The 21,979-nt window shown below is 46.2% G+C and overlaps 2 protein-coding genes across 12 annotated transcripts in view; one reads left to right on the top strand and one right to left on the bottom strand.

Moving 5' to 3' along the window:
• Positions 1-18,469, bottom strand: part of Aagab (alpha- and gamma-adaptin binding protein) — a 41,961-nt gene extending 23,492 nt beyond the window's left edge. For 2 of the 4 annotated variants that reach the window (NM_025857.3, NM_001357323.1), the window contains exons 1-5: positions 18,328-18,453; positions 4,223-4,413; positions 4,015-4,111; positions 3,502-3,591; positions 1,868-1,951 (exon numbers count right to left, since the gene is read on the bottom strand). In NM_025857.3, the coding sequence (NP_080133.1) occupies positions 1,868-1,951; positions 3,502-3,591; positions 4,015-4,111; positions 4,223-4,413; positions 18,328-18,400 (535 nt within the window). In that variant the 5' untranslated portion in view covers positions 18,401-18,453. Of the gene's footprint in view, positions 1-1,867; positions 1,952-3,501; positions 3,592-4,014; positions 4,112-4,222; positions 4,414-18,327 lie in introns of all 4 variants that reach the window. The other 2 variants (XR_379442.3, NR_151671.1) reach the window with 2 other exon arrangements.
• A 103-nt stretch (positions 18,470-18,572) lies between these two features.
• Positions 18,573-21,979, top strand: part of Iqch (IQ motif containing H) — a 181,106-nt gene continuing 177,699 nt past the window's right edge. For 2 of the 8 annotated variants that reach the window (XM_006511555.4, XM_006511554.4), the window contains exon 1: positions 18,576-18,732. In XM_006511555.4, coding sequence (XP_006511618.1) covers positions 18,682-18,732 — 51 coding nt within the window. In that variant the 5' untranslated portion in view covers positions 18,576-18,681. Of the gene's footprint in view, positions 18,733-21,979 lie in introns of all 8 variants that reach the window. The other 6 variants (NM_030068.2, NM_001311098.1, XM_006511557.4 and 3 more) reach the window with 5 other exon arrangements.

The following is a 21,979-nucleotide window of genomic DNA, read 5'->3' as shown; positions in this document are numbered from 1 at the left end:
CACCTACCACAGCACACTTGCTCAGGCACGACACTCTTGACTGAAGTGCAGTCCCCAGACCTTGAAGCTAAGTCCTAACCTCTAATACAGTGAAATGTACCATTATCTGGAAACAGGGAAATGAATACGGGTCATGTGGCCATAGGATGGGCCCTAATTTAATGTTACTTTAATGTCCTGGCCTTATAGGACAGGAGATATGAACAAAGACATGTGTACAGGGAGAAACAATGGAAAGACTAGAAGTAACAGTGTCTCAGTCAAGGAACTGCAGATGTCAGAACCAAGGCTGGGCAATCCTTCTCTAGCATCTCTGGAGGGAGGTGACCCTGGCACCCCAAGGGTAGGACTCTGACCTTTTTCTAAAACAGTGAGGTCATAAATCCCCACAGTTCTAAACCATCAGCTTATTCCCGAACACTGAGCAAGCTAATGCAGGTTCCAAGAGCCAGTGTCAGCCAACTACAGTCTACATGTCAGACCTAGCCTTCCACCTCAGTCACCGCAATCACATCCAGCAAGGCCCAACAGTCCCCCTCAGGCTGCTGCAGCAGCTCAGGTCTCTCTGACCTGGGGCTCCACCTCTGCCTCCCACACTCCACCCTAATGCCAACTGGTGGAGATCCCACCTCCAGGGTCTCATCACTTGTTTGCTACATCAGAGAGCCCACATCTCCTGCCTGGTGTTCTGAAACCTATGGGAGCTCCCGGGCTATGGGAGACTCGCCTAGGGGCTGTGTAACATAAATCCCTTGCTCTTGGAGCCATGCCTCCTCCAGCTACGCATTCTCCCTTTTCAATGCTGACCATCCCATGAAGAATGAATGGTACAAGAACCCATACTCTCTTGGAAGCTCTCTCTACATCAGGACTAATGCAACAGCTGCATATGTGACCGTGTTCATTACACCACCTTGCTGGCATCTCAAAGTACACACAAACCCCACTCACATAAAGAGCCCAGAAAGGGCAAAGACAGAGAGTGCTACAAAGAATCCCACAGCTAGAATAGCAAGCCCTTTAATTATAAAGCTCATATCTTAAAATTCTGGGGCTGGAGAGATGGCTCAGTGGTTAAGAGCACTGACTGCTCTGCCAGAGGTTGAGTTCACATATGGTAGCTCACAACCATGTGTAATGGGATCTGATGCACTCTTCTAGTGTGTATCTGAAGATAGCGGTAGTGTACTCCAATAAATAAAAAAATAAATAAATCTTAAAGAAAGGACCCAATTGAATATGCAAAAATTCTTTAAAAAAATTTTAGGTCCTCTTAAAGCCAAAGACAATGTGAGGCCTACTGTAAAATTCACATATTCGCTGAATTACCTACTCAATACACACTAAACATCCCAACATCTGGCTCTTCCTTCAACTGAAGATTTGAGAGTTGGAACAAAAATTCCATAGTCTACTAATGGCTCCACATATATCCAGATAATTTAAAACATGTCACAGGGTAAAGGTAACGCTGTCGGGCTGGAGAGATGGTTCAGCAGTTAAGAGCACTAACTACTCTTCCAAAGGTCCTGAGTTCAAATCCCAGCAACCACATGGTGGCTCACAACCATCCATAAGGAGATCGGACACCCTCTTCCGGAGTGTCTGAAGACAGCTACAGTGTACTTAAAACATATAATAATAATAATAATAGTAAGGGCTGGAGAGATGGCTCAGTGGTTAAGAGCACTGACTGCTCTTCCGAAGGTCATGAGTTCAAATTCCAGCAACCACATGATGGCTCACAACCATCTGTAATGAGATCTGATGCCCTCTTCTGGTGCATCTGAAGACAGCTACAGTGTACTTACATATAATAAATAAATAAATCTTAAAAAAAAAAAGGTAACATTGTCTCGTTACTCACCACTCTTCATCACGACATTGGACCAGACATTGGCATTCAATGCTTGTACAATCCGCTTTACACCTGTAGATTCAGGGAAGTCATCTGTGGGAAAAGAAACACATAGATCTATATACGCACCTAGATATACCTACACATTCATATATATGTCTATTTGTACCTGAAACTACACTTTCAAGTAACTTGGTTTAATTATCTTGTTTGTTTAGCTGTCGCTTCATCATGTACTATGTATAGCAATAAAGGAAAAAAGCAAACACAGGGCTCAGAGATCCCGATTAAAAACAGTCAGGACAGAAGGGAGTAGTGTGATCAAGCTATCTCCATCACTTTGCCCATGGAATCTACTCATAATCTCCAGAAAATGCAAGTTCTTATTAAACAACCACAGGATAGCACAAAACCCACTAATCTTGGGGCTGGAGAGATGGCTCAGTGGTTAAGAGGGCTTGCTGCTTTCGCAGAGGTTTAATTCCCAAACCTATGTTAGGTGGTTCACTGCAGTTCAAGAGGATGGATGCCCTCTTCTGGCCTTGGAGGTACCTACAGATAAGTATATGCATTCATATACATATACATACATATACATAGAATTTTTAAAATAACGCTTTTTTTTTAATAGACCCTCCCCCCAAAGACAAGATGGGCTGGAAAGATGGCTCCTTCAAAGGACTGGAGTATGATTTCCATTATCAACATGGTAGCTCACAACCATCTGTGACCCAGTTCTAGGGGGTCTGACTCCCTTTTCCAGCCTCCTTAGGCACAGGCACATGCACATACATACAGCCTAACATTCAAACACACAAAATAAAAAATACATCTTACCAAGAAAGGAAAGAAACGCAAGGTCCAGATAGCTGTGGAACAGAAGACAGGCAACACACACCTGTCCTGGGGGAGGGGTGTGGGAGGCCCTGGGGGAGGGGTGTGGGAGGCCCTGGGGGAGGGGTGTGGGAGGCCCTGGGGGAGGGGTGTGGGAGGCTCTGGGTTTATTTTTGGCTTGGGTGTCAAAAGGTCTGGCATGCTCCCAGAGATTTCTAGAAATTCAGCCTTAGCTCGCTATGAATTTAAAAAGAGGAACATAAACTCCACACACACACACAGGCCTCATCATCCTTGGCTGGCAGTAGAGAAAACAGGGAGGTGACAATGGTTTTCAGCAGTGACCTCTTACTTTCATTTATTTAAGCACACACCTGCATTTTCAAAAGTTCTAAAATGGGCCATGGAATCCATCGAACAAACTATGGCAGAGCTGCCAGGCAGTGGTGGTGCACGCCTTTAATCCCAGCACTCGGGAGGCAGAGACAGGCAGATTTCTGAGTTCGAGGCCAGCCTAGCCTACAGTTCCAGGACAGCCAGGGCTATACAGAGAAACCCTGTCTCGAAAAAAAAAACAAAAAACAAAACAAAAAAAAAAACCAAAGCAAAACAAACAAACAAACAAACAAACAAACAAAAAACCTATGGCAGAGCTGGGAGGGTCACAGCATAGCAATGGGTCCTGCTCAAAGCTTTTCAAACTGCCGGAGAAAATTAGTATTTGTAGGCTCTTGCTGTGATCACCCTAGGTTAGACCACAATCTTAGACGTCAAGCCAATGTTCTGCTCTCTCCAGACAGTACACTCACCGTCCTCCTCGGGCAGCTCCTCTGGGTTGAGTTCCACCAACTCAAAGCCATGTTTGATGCACCACTCTTGAGCCTGTTGTCGGTTTATTCCTAAAACAACACACAAAAGAATGTTAAGTAACTGACCTTCAACACACTCAGACCTCAACGTTTCCCCCGAATGTCAATGGCATTGTAAAGGCATCTAAAATAAAGCTACAGAACGAAAATGACCGCAGCCTCAAAGTATGCTGAAAACAACTAACGTGGCCACTGTGGGAGTATCAGAGAGTAACGGTGAGCAGAGCACATGGATGGACCCATCTTCATGGAAAGGTAAATCTGCAGGAAGATTGGGCCAGAGAGACTGTTCTTCCAGAGGTCCTGAGTTCAATTCCCAGCGACCACATGGTGGCTCACAACCATCTGTAATGGGATCCGAGGCCCTCTTCTGGTGTGTCCTGAAGACAGCAACGGTGTCCGCATACACACAAAGTAAATAAACCTTAAAACAGATCTGCAGGAAGGTCTCACCATCGTCACACACTCTATCACAGACCAGGATCATCACCTCAGCTAGCCATGCTTCTGCCAGAGGGAGCCACGAGGAGACGCTGTCAAGACCTGATTTCTATGGGGTGGAAATGAACAAAAATAAAGAGACACACTGAGGAACTCAGAGAACACAGAGGAGAAGCAGAAAGCTATGACAATGTCTGACTGAAGGCATCACAGAGCTTACCTGTGTGCTGTCAAAGTAAACTACAAACGCCTGGACTGACTCGGCAATCTCAGCAGTGACCAGGAACTTGCTTGGCACCACGCACAGGTTGATCTCTGCGGAATAGTACTTGTTATCGATGGTCCAGGGGTAAAACCTCACAGCATCGCTGGAAGTTGCTTCCACAACAGCATCTTCTGTCCCAAGGATATCTAAATAGACAACACAGTGACTCCATGGAAGGCACAGAACCCGATACACTGGCCAGTTTATTTAATGAGACGACCCAGGGCCAGATGACCCAGGGCCTCGGCTGCTTCCCCGTCTACAATGGATCTAAAGAGCCCCACAATTACTGGGAGAGTTTCTTCTCTAATGATTATTACAAAGGCAATGGTGACCTTATTTAAATCACTGGCTTTCCTTCTTTTTTCTGTTTTGCAATTCTGCAGGCCCTTCCAGTACTTGTCAAGTGCTGTTAACACTGGGCTACACAAAATTCATTAGCTCTAGATTAGACAGTAGTGGGGGTGGGAGGGGAGTGGAAGCTACCTTGATAAATACCCAGGAAAGAGCAAAGAGAAAAGAAAGAATGAGGGTATATTAATTTTATTATGTAAGTCCTCCATGGGAAGTAGATGACTGCAGAAATTCCTAACCACTTTGCACTTACTGCACGCTAAGAGGATGAGCGGATTAAGGCTAAGTCATTAATAAAATAGAGCTGCATATATTCCTTGGGCTAAATGCTTAGACATTAATTCAGTTAATGAAACAAAATAATAGATACTGATAAATGGCCCCAATTCTATTTATATCCATTCTTGTTCGGTCTTTGAAAACCACCCAAATCCTTATTTGACAGAGACACCACTGGCAAATTTAAAAACGTATCAAAGCAAATTAAATGTTTTCCATTATAACTAAATCTTTCAAAAATTTATGTGCTGTGCAGGTAGGAAAATTTCACTGCAGAACATGAATCACTGATGGGCGAACACACAGAACTGTGGTCACAGAGCCGTAGGAACACGCTGGTCCCTGCACCACACATTTACAACACACAGAACTATGGTCACAGAACACACAGAACTATGGCCACAGAGACATAGGAACATGCTGGTCCCTGCACCACACATTTACAACACACAGAACTATGGCCACAGAACACACAGAACTATGGCCACAGAGCCATAGGAACATGCTGGTCCCTGCACCACACATTTACAACACACAGAACTATGGTCACAGAACACACAGAACTATGGTCACAGAGCCATAGGAACATGCTGGTCCCTGCACCACACATTTACAACACACAGAACTATGGTCACAGAACACACAGAACTATGGCCACAGAGCCGTAGGAACACGCTGGTCCCTGCACCACACATTTACAACACACAGAACTATGGTCACAGAACACACAGAACTATGGCCACAGAGCCGTAGGAACATGCTGGTCCCTGTACCACACATTTACAACACACAGAACTATGGTCACAGAACACACAGAACTATGGCCACAGAGCCGTAGGAACATGCTGGTCCCTGCACCACACATTTACAACACACAGAACTATGGTCACAGAACACACAGAACTATGGTCACAGAGCCGTAGGAACACGCTGGTCCCTGCACCACACATTTACAACCGGGAGAGGTGACTGAAAAGGTTCCCAGCCAAGCTCCCCTACCCCACACCATCCCCACCACCTTCACCTTATTCAGAGGTGAAGAATGAGTGTGTTCTATGTGCACTAGGGTGTGCAGCTTGCACACTGTATATACACACAGAGGCTGGAGAGGACACCTACCGCTCTCCACCTTATTCCCTTGAGACAGCGTCTCTCATCAAACCTTCAGCTGGCTATGCTGGTGTCCAGGAGGCCCCTGTGACTCTCCTGAGGTTATGAGTGCACCTGCAACCATGCCTAAAGCCATGCCTCCCTCTTGTGTGGCCACACCCAGCAGTGGGTGCTGGTCTTTGAAATCCTTGTATGTCCAGCAAGAACTTTACATACTGAGCCATCTCTCCAACCCCTGCCTTACATTTTTGCCCAAGCGTCAGTCATTTCTCTTAAAGGAACAGATCTGTGCCCATGTCTGAAACTGACCTTTGACCTCTTTAACAAATTGGCAATCCTGCCTCACTTCCACTTTCAGTTACAACGCTTTATTTAGTGCTAACTCCATAGCAGCCAGCTACATACAATGTTCCTCACACCATGACAGCCCAGGTGGGCGCGCAGCAGGACAGAGGAGCTATTAAAATCTAAGGCTTTGTCTTCACATCAATTTCTCACAGAGAAAATAAGCAAACAATAAAACCAATTCCTAGACCAAAGTCCACCTCACAGTCTGAACTAATGCTCCAAGCTAACAGTAGCCTTGAATCACCCAGCCAGCACAGACCCCATCTTGTCCGTAGCACTGGGAGGAAGGCAGCCCAAGCCAGGTGAGGTCACAAAACACAGACGGGCTTGGGAAGGGTAGGAGGAGCCAACATGAAATGAGCCCTCATTCTTGGCTAATTTAAAATAACGAACTGGCTGTTTTTTAAAGAGGAAGGAAAACTAACAGCAGTATTTTTAAGAGGCGAAGAAGAAACCAAATGGACTAAGCCCCATGGCTTGCTGCTATTTCCTGAGTCCTGTACTTAAAAGCTGGAATCAATTTGGGGTTATGGTTTTTCCAAATCGGTGTCTTCAATGACAAAATACAATCAATTAAATTGCAAGTACATGCTAACTGCAACCGTGAACATCTGGATCTGCTAAGGGGTTGCACACACTAAGAAGCACCGGATGGTACACTTTAGTTGGGCAAACTGTATGCTGCACAGATTGTATGTTAATAAAGCTTTTTAAGATAAGTAAATAAACAAAAACAAACGGGAGATGGGGTGGCATATTTATTTCTTTTTGTGTTACACTCAGATGGGAATAGAACCAAAAACCAAACTGAATTTTAGTTTCTGGTGATTTAGTAGCTGCCTGGGTTCTGTTTTGTTTTACTCTTTGAACTTCCTCAAACAACTGCAGAGCCCAGTCTACTCAGCAGCACATTTCTGGCTTGGCATGTGTTATCTAATAAGATTGCTCAGTGAGGCTGGGTATGAACTTTGCTATCATATCTGTGCCAAGTAAGAAGTAGGAGAAGGATGAAGACTGCCTTATTCCAGTTCCTACTGTCAATACAGTGTAGAGAAGGGAGACCACGTGTGGAGCAGAGCCTAAAGCTAAAGCCAGCTAAAGCCAGCTTAGTGCATCTTTTCCTGCTTCCCTGAGATGCTGGCACTGTGACCTGGGCTCAGTCTCACCACCCTGGGGTATAACCACAAGCCAAAGCACACCCTTGGACTTAAAGAGCCACTGTCTCCCCAGGACTGAACAGGAACAGCAGAACGAGGGGACCACCGCCACCCCTTGAACCAGCAGGACAGTGAAACCATTCACAAATTGCTCACGGCATTTGAGGAGTGCTGTGGTATGAGAGCCTGCTTATGCTTGCACGGCCCGAAACACTCCCCCTTCTTTGCCTGTCATTATCCTGAATGTGGACGCCCTCAGCTCTTCTGTGTACAAAGAAATTCCCAGAGCAGCTCTGCCTTCCAGCCCTCCAGCTCTTATCCACTCTGCTGGCAGCCGCCTGGTGGAGCTGTAATACCTAACTTTTTAAGAGACAAACAGTAGGTGATTGATTACTAGGTCTGTTATTACACACTTGGATTCACACCTTAAAATAGTTCATTGTAGTGTAAAAAGTTAACATGTCACTCTAGGTCCCGCAGCAAATCCACCTCCCACCCTCACCCCCACCCAGTTAGAAGCGTAAGTACAAACAGCAGTCCCTACTTGAGAACCGGTTCTTCTGCAGCCAGGGAGTCTCCAGCTACCCCTCACCCCCACTTATTTTCTCACTTTGAGAGCTTATTTCCCCTACAGCCCCACTGGTGTTTAAAAGAAAGATTAAAGCTATGTGACAGAGGTTGCACGCACGACAGTCAGTGGAGTGACCCAACATTTGTCATCTATCTTCTGCATGGGCTTTGTGCCCTCACCTAGGACAGCAGGCCAATCTGGCAAGCCATCAGAGGAAAGAGGAGGTAGCAAGGTGCACTTCAGAATCAGTGAGAGGTGAGTGAGCCTCTTGGCACTCATTAGGAAGCATTCTCTAAACACCACACAAACCGTTTACACACACACACACTCACGTACACGAAAACACCTGACCTCCTTTTACTTAGACATTTCAGCCCAAAACAACAGTAGCAGCAGCAGCGTTCCAATGGTAACAGAGTGCTGCTGTACCTGGCATTACCCATGTGTCTGTAGTGGTAGTGGTAAGAGCACTTACTTAACACCAACAGATTTCATGGCCAGATCGTACTTTCCATGGCTTTAGAGAGGTGACACTTGCCAAGGCAAATCAGGACAATCCTTCCAGAGACCAGCACTGTTCTGAGAATGTAGTTTCCTGAGTGTCTGATCCTCCTGCCTCCACCTCCTAGGTGCTGGGATTACAGGATGTGGCATACATCAGCGTTGTGAGGTGCTAGGGGTGGAACCCAGGGCCTAGTCAAGCTAGAGAAGGACTTTACCAACTGAGCCACATCCTTAACTCAGTTTTTATCCTACAAACTGAAACTGCCTTCCCGGCAGGCATCAGTGTCTCCCACTCAGGCTACAACAGTTGGTCACGGGTTCCTCTTTCCAGCTGACCCCAAGGTGCCTCTTCCTTCCCTTTGTGCAGCCAGCACCAAGCAAGCAGAGGAGACCACTGGAAATGAGCCACTACAGCCCTGCACGTGAGGGCTATCCAGAGGCTGGCCAGAGTGCACCTCAAATAGAGACAAAACTCCTGTTGTGGCTTCAAGACTGAAATGTGTAAGAAGGTGCAGGGATGGAACACAGGGGAGGCTCGAGATGGATGTTCATTCCCATGGCGTAGAGTGATGGCTTAGTGGTTAAGATAACCTGTTAATTGTTCGAAAGGACAATTCCTAACACTCACACGATGGCTCACAATTACGTGTAACGTCAGTTCCATGAGGTCTGATGCTCTCTTTTGGTCTCCATAGGCACCAGGCACAAATGTGGTGCATAGATGTAGAACACCATACACATAAAAATAAAATTTAATTTTTAACAAATGTCCATTCCCCAAGTCCCAACTCAGCTTTCTCTGTGCTCCTCCTGACTTTGCGGTTGGAGCCACACGCAGCTCTTATGAGGAAAGTCTCCGTCAGGCTGCGCAGGGACGGCTTCTCATCTAGCCTGACCACCTTGTAAAATATGACGTCTCAAAAGCTTTCTTTTCCATTGTGGAGGCAGAAGAGAAAGCAATTAGGAAAATTACAGGAGGCAGGGGAGTCTGATGTCAGCCGAAGGGGAAGATAGCCATATGAAAGAGGAGAACCCAGGGAGATGTGGTTGGGAAAAGCGTGAGACCCGGGGTGTCCATTAGCCAGCAGGTAAAATGGCCTCAGAAACCTCACCGTGCCTCTGTTGTTGCAACTGGCACAACCACTGGGCCAAAACTCTGCGAGGGAGAATGTCTTCTGGGGGTTGCATGCTGTCAGACGCTTCAACCGAGAAAGAAAACCACACACACACCACAAGATCTCAGTGCTGTGTGCCAAGGACCCGAGCTGCTGAAACCAGAATGCCAGGGCAGTGACGCCACTCTGACAAATAAATGTCAGCAAATTCCCATCTGGAGTTCCCTGAGTAGCCATCATGCAGCCTCCCACACAGGCACGGGTCGCCTTTGTTTTGGGGGCAGTGTGGAGCCGCTGAGGGAGGCCTGGACTTCGAGCACAGCAGGGTGGCACAGCTGCAGGCCACTGCTGAACAGCAGCAGAGACCCCGCTTCCCTTCTAAGGCTTCCTGCCTCCTGGCCGCCCCTGTTCTCTGCTGGCCACTAGAAACCCATGTTTTCACATGCTCGTAGGCTTTTTATATCACAGCGGAAAGTTTTAAAACTTGAAGCAGAGGAAATCCAACTCAACCCTCCCCCTTTTCTTCCAGTTTACTTTCTCCCAGTAGTCATCTGGAATTGGTCACCATGGCCTCATCTTAAAATAATTGTATGTGTGTGTGTGTGTGTGTGTGTTAATGCTTGGGCATATGTGCACATGTGGTCTCTGTTTGCCTTTAAAAGACCTCACAATGCAATGGCACAAACATGAAAAAATATAAAGAAGCTGACAGGAAGTGGAGATAATATGGCAATACGTTTTATGAGAATGAAGCAGGATCCATCAGCCTTAAAATTTGCATGCAATGTACAAAGACTATTAGACGATTCACAGACAGCCCCTACCCAGATTTTACAGAAAAAGGAAACATCTCTGAATCCCATCCTCTTAAAACACCTTTATTTTTATTCATGGGTATATACATGTGCCTGCTCACCTCTTTGTGCACCATATGTGTGCTGTGCCCTTGGAGGCCAGAAGGTGGCGTTAGATCCCCTGAAACTGGAGTTACAGGCAGTTGTGAAATGCTTATGACCTGCCTGATGGCCAGGGCTGGGAACCAAGCCTAGGTCCTCAGCAAGGCAGCCCGTGCTTTTAGAGGCGAATCCCTTTTCTAGCTTCTCGTCACTCTTTATACATTCAAAATTAGCTCTAATTACAACCACAGCAGTGACTCTCCACGGGGACATGATCCTGTACCACTGACTGGTGTGGACACCTGGAGACTTTCTGTGTTGGTTGTCACAAGTCAGGAAATGGCACTGGCATCTAGTGCACAGAGGCCAAGAATGCTTGCCCAACAGCACAGCCCAAAAAGACAGAGTGGCCTCGCCCAGTATGGCAACAGGGTGGATGCTGAGAACCCCTGGCCTAGAGGACAGGAGCCCTGAAAGAGGGATCCAGCTCTACTCATGAACAGAATAAAAATCCTCCAAGACTGAGCCGGTGTTCTTTCTTGCAGAACCCCTCACTCCAGGTACAAAGGTCTTCCCTTGTTATGTCTGCTCACTCTGTTGCATGCTTCTTTGAATACTAGCCATAAAAAAAAAAAAAAAAAAAAAAACACTTGACAATTAATTCTAGATGCCTGAAAAGAATCCTTGAGTATTTTTAGTGAGAAGACTGACTAAAACCTATTCCATGAAATAATGCTCTCATTCTGCTAACAATGTAGGTGACTGGGGCAATGCTCGAGGTATTTATGATGGATGGCCCATGTAAATATAATCAGAAAATATTTCTGGAGTAAAGTTAACTTACTTAAAGTCAGACAACTAAAAAGAGGCTACCATCAGTGGGCGGATTCCCCTATGAACACTCCCGGAGAGCTCAGACAGAGAGCTGACCCTGCTCTGGTAGCCCCTCTATGCTGCTGCCGACCCAATGGCTCATGCTTTCCTCCCCTGGACAGGCTGACGCTGAGGGAAGCCTCAGCTGGCGGGTCAGAGCCAGCAGTCAGGGCTTTGCGGAACACTACACCCAAAGCTGGTTGGTAGTTTCTGAGCTTTTCACAGCTGCCCTGGGCTGCCTCCACCTTCGTCAGCCTTGCTTCTCGGGTAAGCTGCAGAGATCTATTTGAAGCACAATGCCATGTCCAAACTGTCATTCTTGCCAGAAAAGTTTCCAACAACTTTCAGACTTAGCCTTATAAAATGATTTTATATCAGATTTGATTATTCACTAAATGTTGCTATTGCTGAAGGGACTATACAGGGTGAAAGGCATAGAGTAGTGAATATCACATGACCATCGCATGCCGCACAAAAGCCATCCAGTTACACAGACACAGCAGAAATCAAAGTCTCAGTCTAGACAGGCTCCAACCTTCTAGGACACAACACCATGTGCTGTGTTACAAACGGTCCTGCACAACACGGCTGACAAAATCCTACTCGGCACCTCCTCCCCACTAACTAGAAAGGCAATCCTTGTGGTTAGTCCCCCATCAACAAATAGAACACGTGAGTGTGTGACAAGCTGCTCACAGTAGGTCAGATGCTCTGCTCTACAGGAAAGGAAGCAAGCAGCAGCAAGTACCTACAGAGACCTTTTCATTTACCATTTGCCTGACTCAATACATTTCCCACTGAGGTCCCAAAGTTCCTGCAGCAGGAGTATAAACGTATTCTAAGAACTGCCAAAGTTAATATCCATTTCTCCTGTCTCCATTTTGACAATGTGCAGTTCTGGTTGCCAAATTTGCAAAAACAGAAAGATGGATTAAATCTCAGGTCCCCAACTTTTATAGGTAAGTGGCTTTGAAGAAGCTCAGCCTCACTGTGCTTTAATTACACGCTGGTACACAGTGTGTTCTTGCCTGTGAGGCCCCTCAGGTCTGAGGATAATGGGTTTAATCCCTGAGTTTCACTCCTTAAGCGAATGGCATCTCTCTTGTAAGAAATGTAAAAAATCTCAAGTCCTAATGTTAGCTGGAAAAATTAAATGTATTAAGAAGTATCTTGATGAAAAACAAACCAGTTTCTGCCCCTAAATTCCATGGGACACCACCGTTCTTAGTGCCTGTGGTGACAGCTCTGAGGACTTGTGGCAGATCTTGCTGCCCTCATCTCTTCATCTGCTGAAGAAAATAAAGACCTGGAAACAGTGCTGAATGAAACCCGGCTCCAGAGCAGACCAAAGGCTCCACTCAGGTCCTCTCTGGAAGCTGTAGGAAAACCACAGGTTGTGACTCAGTTGCATCCCAGCCCTGGATCAGGAGCCTCCTCTCAGTGACTCAGGAGCCTCTTCTAAGCCTGGAGTCTGTGGATGGAGAAACACTCCCGATCCTGCCGAGCGAGAGTTCTTGTTTTGCCAAGAAGTAACGCTATAAACACTTGCTGAGAGACTCTCCATGGCCAAGTCTGTCCATCAAAAAATTGGGCTTTCTTGTTCCCACTGTTTAGAAACCTGACGACCAGGGAACAAAGGCTTCTAGATTCTGAACACACAAAGCTAAATTGTCCCTGGGCTTGTAGCTCATCAGGGGATGGCTTCCGTAAGATCCACAGGCCTTTGGTTCAATTTCCTGAACCCTGGAGGTGGGGTGGGAGTGTGGCAAGGATGGACAGACAACAGGACACACAAATGTTTGAGTCAACATGTAGGATGTCTGTTGAGATCTCAAAATTAGGCTTAATTATTAAAAAATAAAATAAAAATAAAATAATCTAGGTTAAGAATGCCAAAATTGCTGGGCATGGTGGCATATGCCTTTAATGACAGCCTCAGGAGGTAGAGGTGGGTGGAACTCTGCGAGTTTGAGACCAGCTTGTCTAGACAGTGAGTTCCAGGCCAGCCAGGGCTACAGTGAGACCTTGTTCAAAAAAGGAAATTCAGAGTCAGTAAGCGCTACACTACCAAACACAGAAGGAAGAATTACTGATACACAGAATCCTCAACCCAACGGGATGTCATATTAATATGAACAGATATGTGGCCTACTCACATTAATCCTATACAGTGAACTGACACACAATGTCTCTGCCTTAAATTTAATTAACTGAGAAAAAGAAAAACCCAGAAATTGTTAGACTTAAAGCACAAATGATCTTTTAATGTATATTTAATGCATTACACATACTTCCCATGTTAAATAACGCTCTATTTTAATGTAATATACATTTTCTAGGCAGATTCCCCCCTTTCCATTCATCAATAAATCTTCAACCATCCCAGACAGTAATGAAGCATATTTAAAACTATTTTGTAAGTATTCATTCTTCCTACCACTTCATCCCCCAAAGCAGCCACCTTAAGCAGCCTTTCTGCTTACTATGGAGTAGAGTAACAAAACGTCTCAGCTCTACCTTTCTCTGGGCTAAGACTTGACCATGAACACACACAGCAGCAGTTACTGCCTGAGCACTCTGGGTAAATTAAACCTCGTATTTCCAAACCAGTTTCTTCACCATAAGATGGAAATGCCCTAGCCTACTGTGAGTAGAACTGAAGTAAATTTTATTTTTAAAAAACACAGTTGAGGGTGCCTGGAAAGATGGATTAGAAGTTAAGAGAGCTATCTGATCTTCCAGGAGATCTGAATTCAATTCTTAGGACCTACATGGTAGCTCTCAACTACTTGTAACTCTAGCTCTGAGGGATCCAACATCCAACGCCCTCTTCTGGCTTTCCTGGTATTGCACTCACATGCACACACAGACACACATCTATTAAAAACACTCTTGGGAAGAGTTCTACGTGCACATTTACTACTATCATAATATCTCTAAGTTTCTGAATGTTACTAATTGAAAGAATTTTGCTACAGATGTTCTGGAAGCTTGTCCAGATGTAGAAACAAGGCTGCTAATCCACAGTTGCTGGCTTGGCATCAACTACACCACTCTCTAGGAGTTCTTCTAAGTTCCTCTCAGAGGAATGAGATGTGAGCTCTTAACATTTTCTAATTCTCACAGGTAGAGCACACATTTTTACTACACTCCTCTTGAGGGTGGGACCAGTACCTTAAGACATAATTTTTGTAGCAGTAGCTAGAACAGACACTAGCTCCATGTTTAATAATCATTTATCATAACACACATTTCTAGAATGAAAATATGATGTCCACAAACACACTCCAGGCAGAAAGAACTCTGATGAAGCGCAGTCACTCTCACGCATCACGCAGTCCCCTGCACAAGCTCCTCCAGCATGCTGAGCTTCTAATGGCCTACACTGTGGGACAGGTGAGAGAGCTCAGAAGGCGACAGTGCAGACAGGCCAGATAACCTAAGCTCAGCCTCAGGAATGCATGTGGTGGGATGAGAGAGCTAACTCCGACAAGGTGTCCTCTGACCCTCACAAACAAATAAACAAAAACTTACTAAAAAAAATTGTATATATATACACATATATTCATATACATGCATAAACACACACACATATATATTTTATATATATATATATATATATATATATATATATATATATATATATATATATGCCAAGAAGGCCTCCCCTTAGCTATGTATGTATCTAACTGGAGTACTGCAAGTAAGTCTTACAGTGACAAGAAGTTTTTGACAAAGTCCATGCGGGTTCTTTATCCACAGTCAAGAGTCAAGGCCTACTGATTTTTTTTTTAAAGTGGATTTCTAAAGAACTTGATATTTGATTACAAGATATTTCCACTGTTGGTCAAGAGCAGTAAAGCAGATCAGATACAGAGAGAGTGATGACAGAAACAGGATTCCTCTTCCAGATCAAGGCACATCCCAGTCAATCAGAAACCCGGGTCCTACCTAGACTACAGCCACTCATCGTGGTGGTCTCTGTCTTCCATCCCCAAATTAAATCCATTCCCTGAATAGTGTAACTCCGTCCGTCCGTCTTTAACGCCATCTGAGGCCTCCGTCCCCATGACCTTGTAAGAACTGGCCAGCCCTCTTTCCTGCTTTACTTATTTAAACCATCTGCTGGCTTTTCTGCACTTCCCCTGCTGACGTGTGGAGCACTGATGAGTGGCACCTAATTTTAACAAGAATTAGAGTTTCCTAAGTCACTCTGCATACAGAAACAAAATGGGCTGTTTCGTAGAACTTCACACACACACACACACACACACACACACACACACCAATAATGTTCAAAGTCTCTATTAAAGAACAAAGGAAGAATGCCACCATTTGCTGGCTACTGGTGGTCGATCAGCTCTTTCAAGGAACTGACCACGATTGCCAGTTCTGATCTTTGAGAAACAGGACCGGGCCAGGCACGGCGGGCTCAACACTTGGACAAGTTCAGAGCTGGCCTAGGAGACACACAAGACCTTTTTGGAGGATGAAAGGGAGACAGAGCACCATAGCTATCAGAATATATAATATTCCTGAGCCTGCCTTTGAAAGATCATTCACCTATCACTAATAGGACTCTAAATGCATATACATTTTATTGAAAGTCAGATAAATACAGACCCATAAACGCCTTCAGAAAGGTCTGGTATATTCACTGCATGGATGTACAATAGAAAGTACTTTTTGACTTAGTGTTAAAAAAATATCAGGATGGGGATTAGGGTGTGACTCAGTAGTAGTGCACTTGCTTAACACGTGCAAGGCACTGGAATCCATCATCAACACCACACACACACACACACACACACCAGGCTAAAAACTACATATGAAGTAGAATTATATAATTACAATAATTATAAAATACAGAAAATATGCAGGGGCCCCGGGGAGATGGCAAAAAAAACACCACCAAAATGTCAGCTAACATTTTTTTCTCCATATGCTAAATTTTACTAAATTCAACATGAAGTAGAAGGGGCAAAGATGGGAGACCTGGTGGGAGGGAAGGGGGAGCACTCCCTGGTGGGGGATGGGGGAAGGGGAGCACTCCCTGGTGGGGGGTGGGGGAAGGGGAGCACTCCCTGGTGGGGGATGGGGGAAGGGGAGCACTGCTTAGGGGAAGTAAGAGAATGGCAAAGAGTTTGGTTCTCATTTATGAATGTTGTAACTAAGCTTCTGCCCTAGCAAGGAACTGTCTAAGTGTTCAGAATAAGCAAGTTATAGAATACCCGTGCAGGAACGACAGCATGCCTAATTCTGTCAACAGGTGTAGAAAATAATTACAAACTGCACGATGCTTTACAGGCTCGGCCGCATTTGCAAGCCAGCACCCACGGTCTCCCAGGACACCTCTTCATGTGCCCCCTTTAAGGCTCAGCAAAGCCTGAGTTAAACAGGTGATACGCTTTTATAATAAGGCCAACCACTTATCCAATGCTTGCCACGTGCTGGCCTGTGGCCAAACATAATCCTCAGCCCACAGATAGGAAGATGAAGGGCAGAGGTTCAGTGACTTGCCCACAGTCAGAGCCATAGACCTGGCCAGTGAGCTGCCTCCTCAGCTCTAGCTCACTAGTCTCTCTGACCTACATTTCAGAGCTCATTTTGGGGTGGGGCTGGGGTTTATCTCTGAGGTAGAGTGCCACGCTCAGTATGCACAGAGCAGTGGGACTAAAAAGCAGAAAACACACACACACACACACACACACACACACACACACACGTATATTCGCGTATGCACAACAAAGGCAAAAAAAACAAAACAAAAACAAAAACAAAACCCTGAATTTTATAGCCCTTAGGGTCCAGAAGCAAAAGCACTGGGTGCAGTAACACCTCAAACTCATTTTTTTCCGGGGAACTTTCACCTCAGAAAGAACTCAAGAAATGTAACTGCAAGTGAGGGGGCACCCAACAAATATCATGTACACACAAGTATGCATGTATGTACATTACACACACACACACAATCAAGGGGAGGGAATCAAGAACGCCCACAGCTCTCATCTCTAAGGGAGTAAGCGTTTATTCTGGAGCCAAATATGAGGGATCATGAAAAGGGAACAGGAATCAGGGGTGCCTCAAGTCAAATGTTCCAACGTGGCAATAACAATTCCATGGTGTTCTTATAGGAACAACAAAGCTACATATCAGGATGTTCTAAAAATACATTGAGGGGAACAACAGGTTGGTGGATTACAGCACATCGTGGAAGCCCTTGCTGTAGGCCTCAGACACCAACTGATAAAATTCTTAGCCTTTGGGTTGATGGAAGCTAGGGGGTCTGTTTGCTTATTCCCAAAAGGACTTTACCTGATAGTCAGAGGATATTAGGTCAGACACAGAAGTGGGCAACAAATGGCTAAGAAGGAGACTAGAGACAGTCCACGAGAATCTGGCTACAGTTATTAAAATTCCAGCTCTCCACAATCACAGGAGTTCTGGTCAGTCCATCATCCTGGCAGAACACTAACGCGCGTGCATTTTTTGTTTGTTTGTTTTTTTGTTTTTTTGCTGAGCACTTCAGTTCACAAGAGGAACCACTACCCCAGCAGCAGGGGCATAACCCCCAAACACAACACCGCAACTCCAGCGCCTTACATTCGTCTAAGAGCACAATTTCCGGGGTCTTGAATATCATCTTAGGGGGTGCTTGCCACCACCCCTGAGGCGGGAGGTCAGAAACCGGCCTCACTTTACACAGGCAGAAGGTTAAGCGCCTGGCGCCGAGACCTGCGGAGGAGCCGGAGCCTAGGGCCCAGCTCGGGCAGAGCCCGGGAGAGGTCGCCGGCCCTGCGCCCATGGCTCTGAACTGGGCCTTGCAGCCCGGCTCAGACGTCGGGTTACTCACGTTGCACCAGCCGGTCCCCGGTGAAGGTGGCGGAGCAGCTGGTAACCAGCGCGCAGGGTACACCGGCAGCCATCGCTGCGGCAGAGCGGGTTCCGCGCCGGCGCTGCTTCCGCCTTGGGCCGTACCACTGCAGCGGGCACGCGGGGGAGATGATCCGGGCACGCGCGCTGGGCGGGGCCGCGCGCTGGGCAGCCGAGGCTCCGGCTGGCCCTCACACCCCCCTTCCCCGCTCCTCCAGTGGAGCGCGCCGGTCGCGCGCGCCGCGTTGCTATGGTGACGGGTGCCCGCACCATCTAGGAGCGCTCCGCAGGAGGCCATACCTCCGGAGCCTAGTGTCTTCTGCCCTCCTTAGTCATGGCGCAGGCCCAGGAGGACAGCGACCCCATTGGATCCATCCTAATCCAGGTGGGAAACAGGCCGGGCTGGCGGCCGCACAGACCTCCCCTCGAACCCCGAAACCTGTGATCCCAAGCACCACCATTTATTCTCTCGGCCCTATAGCAGGAAACGCCTACACTTTAGGGCATCATGCTCTGGGGGTTGAACACAGGACATGCTAGCGCCAAGCAAGTGCTTTACCGCTAGGCTGCATCACCTGTCTTCCTTATACTTCGGGCCCAGATGGTCATTGACTGTCTTGGAGCACCCTCTACAATCCAGGCAGGCCTGGAACTTGTGATCCTCCTGCCTCAGCCTCCTGAGTAACTGGGATTATCAATCTGTACTAGCAGGCTGGGGTGCTCAAGGCACCATTTAAAAATAAATTATGAAATGTTTAAAGTCCATCCATGGCTTGGGGATGTGAAGGAGAAACAGATTCATCATTAGGAGGTGGTGAGAAGTTCGAAGAGAACGTGAGCTATGGGACCCGTGCTTCTTAACCTACAATAGTCACTGCTTGCTTGGGAACACACACCCAAGCTTTTTTTAAAATTTTTTTTTCTTCGAGACAGAGTTTCTCTGTGTAGCCCTGGCTGTCCTGGAACTCACTCTGTAGACCAGGCTGGCCTCCAACTCAGAAATCTGCCTGCCTTTACCTCCCAAGTGCTGGGATTAAAGGTGTGCGTTACCAAACATATTTTTAAGATCACCTGGATTACAAAACAACATAAAAAATGAAAACTTGGAGAAATATCTTATTTATAATCTAGGGAGAAAGCTCTCAAAGACTTGACTTCTCCAGTGTAATTCAGTTTGTGACAGTTGAACAATTTTTCTGAAACAGCTAGGTTGGTTTGGTTTTTTTTTTTTTTTTTTTGCTTTGTTTTGTTTTGTTTTTTTCCGTGTTTAGGTATGGGTCCCTTTAAGATGGTCTCACTTTAAGAAGTTCTGTAAGACCCCCGATGCTGGGCCTCTGCTCAAGTCCCGGGATGAGCTGGCCAACACCCCAACATCTCGAGAGAAAACCACACCTGATGCAAACTGCAAGAGGTTTTATTATCAGCTAGCTGAGGACGAAGTCCCTCCACAGTGCAGGGCAGGGGAGTTCGACCCGAGTGGTGACAGTAGGGGGCTTTTAACAGCTAGCTGAGGAATTGGGAGAGGTGTTGGGAAGAGTTGGGAGGAGAGCTGGGAAGAGTTCTTCTCTTCTGGGTGTCCTTGGTGAAATTTACAAGGCAGGTGTGGGGAGTGAGTTCTTTCTGAATTTTTATCTCCGTGTCCTCGGCACAGGAAGGCAGGCATCTCTGGTTGTACAGTATAGAAACAAAAAGGCTTTTTGCTGGCTATAGAGAACAAAGAGCTTCTTTCTAGCTATATTTTTAGAGATCAGGGAAAACAAGCTTGGGGACCGTCCAGGGGCTTTACCTTCCTGGGAGAAACGCTCTAAGTCGGGGTCCCACAGTTCACCATAATTTCTAACTCATATTTAATTGACAAAGGCTTGAGATAGCGTCCTGAACGCTTTAGAATACACATCCTAGTACACCTTTTTCAAAACTCCAGAGTTCCTAAGCCCACTAGCTTCATAGACATCCCCGTTATGAATTGGACCTAAATCTTACCTGTATCACACTCAACAATTTCCCCTGTGGTGAATTTAGCCAAATATAACACCAGCGAGGACAGTCCCCACCCATGTCCTCACTGACACCAACTGCAAGGTCATGTATGAAGCTCTCGAACAACCCTCACGTCAGTTAGGCTGGCTGTGAGCCTATGAGTCCCATGGCACTCTCACATTTTATTTGTGAGAAAGGCTCATGGAAGTCAGAGATGAGCTACCCTGGTGATTAGGATTAAAGTTAGCCAAGGAGAGAGATGCATAGCAGAGTCCAGGGGCCATCCCAGAAGAGGTGTCAGGTATCACCTCCTTCCAGGCACAACGTGTGACATCGTGTGACATCGTATAGAAGCTGGACAACTAGAAGAACTTCCCTGAGCTTTCTCCAGTCAGAGCTGGGATGTTGCTCAAACTCACATGGCCCTCGAGGCTGACTCTGTGAAGACTCCCGTTCCTCCACACGTCACAACAGACACAGGGCAGCTCAAAACCCCACTGTAAATAAACTGTGTTTGTTGTTAGACTGCCTTGTGACTAAAGCATCCAGATACTTATGTCAGGCAGGACATTCCAGAGGTTTAGAGCTCATCTCTGAGTAGCAGAGGGCCAGACCTCTCTTTGAGTACAGTTATGTTTTTCTCTATACAGAGCCCCCTTTTCATTGACACAAAACAACCAGAACACTAGTGGAGACTTGTCCCCAGTCCTGGGATCAGCCAGTTCTTCTCACAGTGACCTGACTACAGGGGCAGTAGTTTCCTGTTCCAGCAAGCCTGAAGCATAGCTTAAAAAGAGAGAAGGAGGGGGCTGGGGAGATGGCTCAGTGGTTAAGAACACTGACTGTTCTTCCAAAGGTTTTAAGTTCAAATCCCAGCAACCACATGGTGGCTCACAACCATCTGTAATGAGATCTGAAGCCCTCTTCTGGGATGTCTGAAGACAGCTACAGTGTGCATACATATAATAAATAAATCAGTCTAGAAGAAGAAGAGGAAGAGAAAGAACTGTGGGGTTCAGTTTTACACCTTCCCTTAAAGTAATTCTTTCCTTCAGGTCTGGAATAGTATAGAACAGTAGCTGTTAACAGTTAAAAGTCTTCGGAGTGCAATCTAGATGTAGTGGCTAAGCTCAAATACCCAGCAGTGAAAGACAACTTCTGACATTGGATTGGATAACTGGAATGGAAAGGCATAACACAGTCATCTCTACATTAGCCGGTGTCCTGCTTGTTTAGGAGGGGGTTACATGAACTTTTTTGTGGGCAGACGCGAACGTGTTTGCTTTCCCCAGATAAGGCACCAAAATAATGATTCTATCCAAATCTCACTTGGTAAAAGTGAGTTTTATTGTGATTGCCTCCATGAGAGTAGGTAACCCCCAAACACTGAATCACCCGAGTCTCACCCCAGCATGAATAGCTTCCTTAAAGTTGCACAGGTGGAGTTTGCTTCAGCCAACCTTCTGCACTGTGTTTACTGCCTCCTCTGGAGAACATGAGGTCACATGTGACTTTCGAAACCTTAACTTCCACTGCATCGGCGTAGACTCCCTGACACTGGGTCAGGTAACGTGGCTAAGCTGATACAGTCAGGGGCCACAAGCATCAACGGGCTAAAGAAACATCCCCTTTGCTGGATCAGCATTGGACTT

Source organism: Mus musculus, chromosome 9, assembly GCF_000001635.26.
Source record: "Mus musculus strain C57BL/6J chromosome 9, GRCm38.p6 C57BL/6J".
Taxonomy (NCBI): Eukaryota; Metazoa; Chordata; class Mammalia; order Rodentia; family Muridae; genus Mus; species Mus musculus.
The sequence above is the reverse complement of the archived record's forward strand: the minus strand, read 5'-3'. Positions and strand labels throughout refer to the sequence as shown.